The following is a 6778-nucleotide window of genomic DNA, read 5'->3' as shown; positions in this document are numbered from 1 at the left end:
GAGAGAGAGAGAGAGAGAAGGAAGGAAGGAAGGAAGGAAGGAAGGAAGGAAGGAAGGAGAGGGAGGGAGGAAGGAAGAAAGAATGAAAGTTTTAAAATAAAGTATAGCTACAAAGAGGAATGAAAACAAAAACACTGGGGCCGGAGGGATGGCTGTGCAGTTGAAAGCGCTTACTACTTTTGCTAAAGACCTGAGTTTGGTTCCTGCATGTATCCACCTACCTGAAAATTCACAACTGCCTGGAACTTCCGGGGTCTCTGATACCCAGTTCTGGCCTCTGTGGACATCTGATGTACACATGATATTCATACATACATGCAGGCACTCACACATGCATAAAATAAATGTAAAATTAAATTAAAATCTAAACCTTGGACAAGAATGGAGATTTTTTTTTAAAGCAGTGATGGCGTTTGTTAATATGTAAGGAACGAAGGACTTGAATGAAATTAACAACCAACAGAGACATTTCTTAGAGCGCTCTACTTACATTAAAAACATTGTTACATTTTTATTTTAGTTGCTTAGTGGAATGTGGGCATGTGTGTTTCACAGCACACATGTGGGTCCTGGGGATTGAACTCAGGCCGTCACGCTTGGCAACAGGTTCCTTTACCAACTGAGTAGCCATATCACCAGCCCCGGGGCGGGGGAATGTTTAAAAACCTTAGGGTAGAAACTGAGAAAAGTGTTAAAGAACTACTTCTTAAATTGGTAAATGGTTCTTTTTCCCAAGTCTGGGAGTGAGAGAGAGGTGAGTCCTCGTTCTGCAGGGGCCTTTGCTCTTGTAGATAGACCTCTGTGCTTGTATACGGTTCAAAAGCTGCCTCACGGAAGCAAGGACTACCATCAGGTAGGAGGGTGTTTTGTTTTATTAGAAGCAATGTAACAAGCTAACAATACAATATTGTTCTAGTAAAATTATACCCTAGGTAAAGAAGACTTTGAAGAGAGACTGCTCAGGTCTAGGGATGTGGGCGGCATGGTAGAACGCATGCTCAGTCCACACAAGGCCCCGTCAACCTCTGCTCCCAACTCCCAGCAAGTGGACTATTTAGTACCAGAGAGTGATCACAAATTTTTTTTTAAAGTTTCTGAATGATCTTAATACATATGCACATAACTGTTATATATGTGTATATGTGCTCATTTGTTTTAAAAGTACCTGAAAGGAGTTGTTGGCTAATTGGCTAAAAGCATTGGCTGTTCTTGCAGAGGACCTGGGTTTAGTTTCCTATACCCACAGGGCTGCTCAAATCCATCCGTAACCCCAGTGCTAGGATGATGCCCTCTTCTGACCTCTGTGGACACCAGGCATGCACATGGTACACACACACACACACACACACAGATGTGTGTATATAAAATATATACATGATACATATACACATATATAATGTAGGCAAAACTCATGCACATAAAATAAAATACAAGGATATATATATAAAATGTTTCAAAAATTTACATCTCTAGATGATAGAATTAGAAGTATTTTTGGTTAGGGACAGGATTATTTATTTAGCTTATAAATTCCTATACTGTGAGCATGTACTACTTCTTAACCAGCAAAAGCAGGAAGATGTCCAAGCAGAATGATGATACATCAGCAGAACCAGTCCATACTGAGTTGCAGACGTAGCTTTAGTTCTTCTGCCTGTTTTTTATTTTAAAGATGTGTTTATTGTTTGAGAGTGCTGTAATGTATTCATGTGAACCACACACATTCGTATGTCCTCAGGTCAGAAAAGGATGGACCACCATTTGGGGGTTAGGAACAAAACCTGGATCTTCTCAAGAGCAATGTGTGTTCTTCATTATTTGAGTCATCTCTCCAGCACCCACAGTGTGTTTTAAACTAGTAACTGTCATGTCATTATGGTCTACATTGCTAGAGGAAAACTGATCCGGCACCAAAGAAATATATAAACAATGAGACCAGGGCTATGCTGATTAAATCAGCCTCCTCAGCCCCAGGCTGCAGGGAAACACACAGACCTTGTGGCCAGGCAACATGACTGGGCTCTCAGACCAAGCTCCATCATGCATCTTCAGATACTGACGTGGGCTAGAGAGATGGCTCAGTGGTTAAAGCTTTTCCTGCTCTTCCAGAGGACTAGAGTTTGCTTCCCAACACCCACACCGTATAGCTCATAACTGCCTGTAACTCAAGCTCCAGGGGATCTGACACCCTCTTCTGACCTCTGCAGGTACCTGCACACACATTCATACATACATATATACACACACATACATACACACACACACACACACAGACGTGAATAAATATAAAAATACATAACTGTGGTTGGTTAACTGACTACAGACTCACTCATAGAGAAATGTGTAAATGTTCAAAACAGAATAGCTGCCAGGTAAGGTGGCGCACGCGTATGATCCATCACTCAGGAGGCAGAGGCAGGCAGATCTCCGTGAGTTTGAGGCCAGCCTGATCTACAGAGCTGGTTTTAGGACAGCCAGGGCTACACAGAAAAGCCCTGCCTCAAAACAAGACAAAATAAAACAAAAATAAAATAACTAGTCATTAATCAGTATTTTTTCGGGAGTTTGTTTAAATCTTGTCTTGAACCCACTTATCTGAAGAATTTTCTTTCCAGTTCCTGAGAGCAGAAATGGGACGAGACTACCAGCTGGCAAAAAAGTTATGTCAGATGAGTAAGTACGAACCACTCTTACCTTGTGCAGCTATTCCTCTGCTTCTAGAACAGATCCATAATGTGAAGATGGCTTGACTATCCCAGTCTAGTGACCTCTCCGCCAGTGTCTCTGAGATCCTTTAGAATGAATGAGTTCCGCTCATCCATGAACTAGCTCACTGTATCTAGAGCACCTCTGTATGTGTACGATTGATGTAGCAGACTGATTGCTGTCCTGGAAAACAGTCTCCATGACATAGGAGGCATAAATCGCTTTATGCTGCTAGCTTCAGAGGAGACTCAGGTGGCCTGGGAGTCTATACTAACTGAACACGTGTTTATTCCACAAATGTTCAGCCCTGCTTGTGTGGAAGGCACTGCGGGAGACCCTGGAAAATCAGGAGTCTACGGAAACCAATCCCACAGTCAGGTCTAGTGTTGGACAAACAATAGAGTAATAAGTAACTAGTGTGTCATGTCTGATAGGCGCCATGGAGCGAGCCAAAGTAAGGAAGAGGAGGAGCAGGTCCTCGAAGGCCAAACAGTTTCCATAGGATGGTCCGGAAGGCTTCATTCAGAGCTTGAGCACAGAACCGAAATGTAGGAAGTCAGACTGTGGGTATCCAGAGGAAGAAGGCACAGGGCAGGATGAACCACGGGTGTGCCGAGAGGGGAGGGGCCTGAGGCAGCTCCACAAACCAGTGTAGATCAAACTGGGCAAGAGACGGGTGCTAGCATGCAAGCCAGAGACACGGCATGGGCTCAGGCTGAGTGGGCATCACAGACCTTTCCCCAGCTGAAGGACCGTTTGCCCTGTGGTAGGTAGAAAACACTGGAAGCTTCTGATCGAAGGGGACATGGGGTCTACCTTATCTTTCTAGCTGGTGTTTGGTGGTTAGAATTACTCAGAATTGTTGTGGTTTTCTTAGTTGTTTAAGCAACGAGTGCTTTGTTGACTTTCTTAAATCTGTACTTGATAGTTTCATCAAGTTCAAAAATTTCTTACCTTTTCACATACTGCTTCTGCCCTGGCTGGTCACTCTCCTTTTCCTGGGTCTCCAGTTAACAGACAAAATGATGATGGTGATGGTGGTGATGATGGTGATGGTGGTGATGATGGTGATGGTGGTGATGGTGGTGATGATGGTGCCTAACATGTACCTTTCACTCATCCCTGAGTTTTAAATTTTAGATCTGGGGGCTGGAGAGATTGTTCACCAGTTAAAAGCACTGGCTGTTCTTCCAGAGGACCTAGGGTCAATTCCCAGCACCCACAGAACAGCTCACAATAGTTTGTGACTCCAGCTCCAGGTGATCAGACACCTTCACACAGACACACATGCAGACCAGACACCAGTGCACATAAAATAAAAATAAGTAAATTTTTACAGTTTAGTTCTATGCTTTGTTTTGAGCATTTTCTGTTGACCTGTTTTAGGAGTTTTGTACCTCCTTCCTTGTGTCTAGTCTGCTGCCAAAACTCTCCAGGGAGTGAATTTCAGAGATTCCACTTTCTGACTTTACAGTGTTTGATGATTTGGAAGTTCCCTTTCTCGGCTGGCATTTACTGTATTCCCAACTGCTCTGTCCACCTTCCCTTTTCTTACCTTTTGAAGCACAGGAATAGCTGATCTCATATTTGAGCCCATGAATTCCTAAGAATTGTTAGCATGTTCCACCAAAAAGGGCCCATCATCAGATAAACCTGGAAAACCATGATCCGGGTCTGTGAGCGGTTCAGGAACTCCTGTGGTTCCTCCTCCGTGTACACTGTACCACACTGTACCTCCTCAGCTGCATTTGACCTGGCTTCCCAAAGACATGTTAAGAAACAGGTGTGTGAGGAACAAGCTCTACAAAGCATCTTTGCCTCACAGAAGTGTCCAGACTGATGATAAGCATATGTTAGTCTAACTTAAAATACGGGAAGAAGTAGAGTTTTATAAGAATATTGGTTCAGAGTACACCTAAGGTTCTTGAAAGGAGCTTTTGAGCAGGCGTGTACTCCAGCTCAGACAGATGTGAGCGCTAGTGAGTTTAGTGATTCAGACAGCGTCACTGGCATGGGAAAGCCACAGGATCATTTCCTCTACGTCAATGGACCCTTGAACCATCCACAATTACCACACACACACACACACACAGACACACACAAACACACAGACACAACACATATGGACACACATGCAGACACACATACACACACAGAAACACACACAGAACACACACAGACACACAGATACACACACGGACACACACACATAGAGACACATAGACACACATGGACATATTCAGACACACACACAGACAAACACACACAGAACATACACAGACACACCCATGAACACACACATATACACACACAAACACACACACACACACACACACACACACACGAATAGCACACTTGGTGTTTCGGTGCCCCCTGGGGGCCACCAAGATACTGCATGCCAGTGACAAAAGCATGAGGAATATTCCTCAAGGCCGGTGGAAAAAAAGCATTTTGGAACAATAGGGTGACTCTGAACTGGAGCTGTGGCCTCCAGGATATTGGGAGCAGATCAACAAGCCCTCCAGAGAGTAGCCCAACAGAAGTAACACAGTTACAGCAAGAGTCAGCAAAAGAGTAGTTTACTTTAAAAAGTCGGGGCAGGGCAGGGAGTGGGGAGGAGATGGAAGCAGTCAGAGAATTTGCTTCTCAGAGAGCTTCCTTCGCTGGCCTGGGGAGGACGCTGCACTGAACAGGCTGTGTTCCATGACCAGGAGGTAGGAAATATGGAGAGCAGCATTCCACCTGTGAAACTCCAAAAGGAAGTGGAGAGCTTTCCTTGTTCTCAGATGTACATGTGACACAGTTGTGGACGTTCTTGCTTTGTGCTTTCGCCTGCTCTGGTTGACAGCTTCAGGCAGTCTCACTGTAAGGGGCTGTTTGCTGAAACGCTGGATATCAATAACGTGGATTCTGTTGTCCATTTTCAGTCCTAATCTATGAACCAGAAAATCCTGTGGCCAAGGAATTTTTCTCACTTATTGAAGAGATATTGCTGAAGGGTAATTTCAAATTTTGAAATTCTTTTTTCACATAGAACTGTAAATAGTGTTTAAAAAATGTTATGAGAGATTATGAAACTATATCTTCAGGGAATGTTAACTCAGTGGTTCGCAAACTTCCTGACGTTTCGACCCTTTAATACAGTTCTTTATGTTGTGGTGACCCCCAAACATAAAATTATTTTGATGCTATTTTATGACGAATTTTGCTACTATTATGAATCATAACATAAATATCTGTATATTGTGATGGGCTTAGGTGATCTCTGTGAAAGTTTTGATTCCCAAAGGTGGGTCAAGACCCACAGGTTAAGAACTACTGGTCTAAATGCATGTTTGAAATGATGAAGTAAAAATCAGCTTGTCTCCCATGATGGGAAAGGTGACTGCTCCATTGTCTCCATGGGATGGAACTGCCCACACAAGCCAGCTCCCTTGAACATGGAAACGCAGACTGTATCACCATGCCCATGTCTTACAGTAGTATGTGTCACAATTTCCAGTGAGACCAGAACCCTCTAAATCGCCCTAAGCCAATTCCCCCTATTCCATTTCAGAATTTCCTTTCCTTTTTACAAAGTTTGGTTAATTTGTTGTTGAGGCAGAGTATCAAGGCTAGCCCTGAAATCATGATCCTTCTGCCTCAGCTTCTTGAGTTCTGGGATTATACATGTACCATCATGGTGGGCTTCTTAAGGGTTTCATTGCCACTAGTAAGAGTTATTTTTATAGGCCTGTGCTTTAAGACAGTTCTGAACGCACAAACATCTACCTGCTAGTCAACATGACTACGCTGACTTCCTCATGCTATTTTAATTCCACATCAAGTTTAGCTCAGTTTTCACTGGTCTCAAAATGCACATTTGGTGGTAGAGGGAGTCGAGATCTAAGAGTTCTGGAAGAGAGGGACCCTGGGGGACATGGTTAGCATCTCTCTCCTCTCTGTGGCAGAGAAAGCTCAGGACGAGGAGGAGGAAGAGGACAGTGATGAGGACTTGAGCAGCGAGAGCGAGGTGGACAGCAGTGAGGATGGCAGCGAGGACAGCTCGGACGAGTGTGAGGACGGGTCCTAG

The 6778-nt window shown here is 43.9% G+C and overlaps 1 protein-coding gene across 1 annotated transcript in view; it reads left to right on the top strand.

The window, feature by feature from the left end:
- Positions 1-6778, top strand: part of Erich2 (glutamate rich 2) — a 33250-nt gene extending 26472 nt beyond the window's left edge. The window contains exons 10-12 of the mRNA XM_028763038.1: positions 2602-2673; positions 5634-5705; positions 6657-6778. Of these exons, the coding sequence (XP_028618871.1) occupies positions 2602-2673; positions 5634-5705; positions 6657-6778 (266 nt within the window). The remainder of the gene's footprint in view (positions 1-2601; positions 2674-5633; positions 5706-6656) is intronic.

Source organism: Grammomys surdaster, unplaced genomic scaffold (assembly GCF_004785775.1).
Source record: "Grammomys surdaster isolate TR1022 unplaced genomic scaffold, NIH_TR_1.0 136, whole genome shotgun sequence".
In the NCBI taxonomy this organism is placed as follows: domain Eukaryota; kingdom Metazoa; phylum Chordata; class Mammalia; order Rodentia; family Muridae; genus Grammomys; species Grammomys surdaster.
The sequence above is the reverse complement of the archived record's forward strand: the minus strand, read 5'-3'. Positions and strand labels throughout refer to the sequence as shown.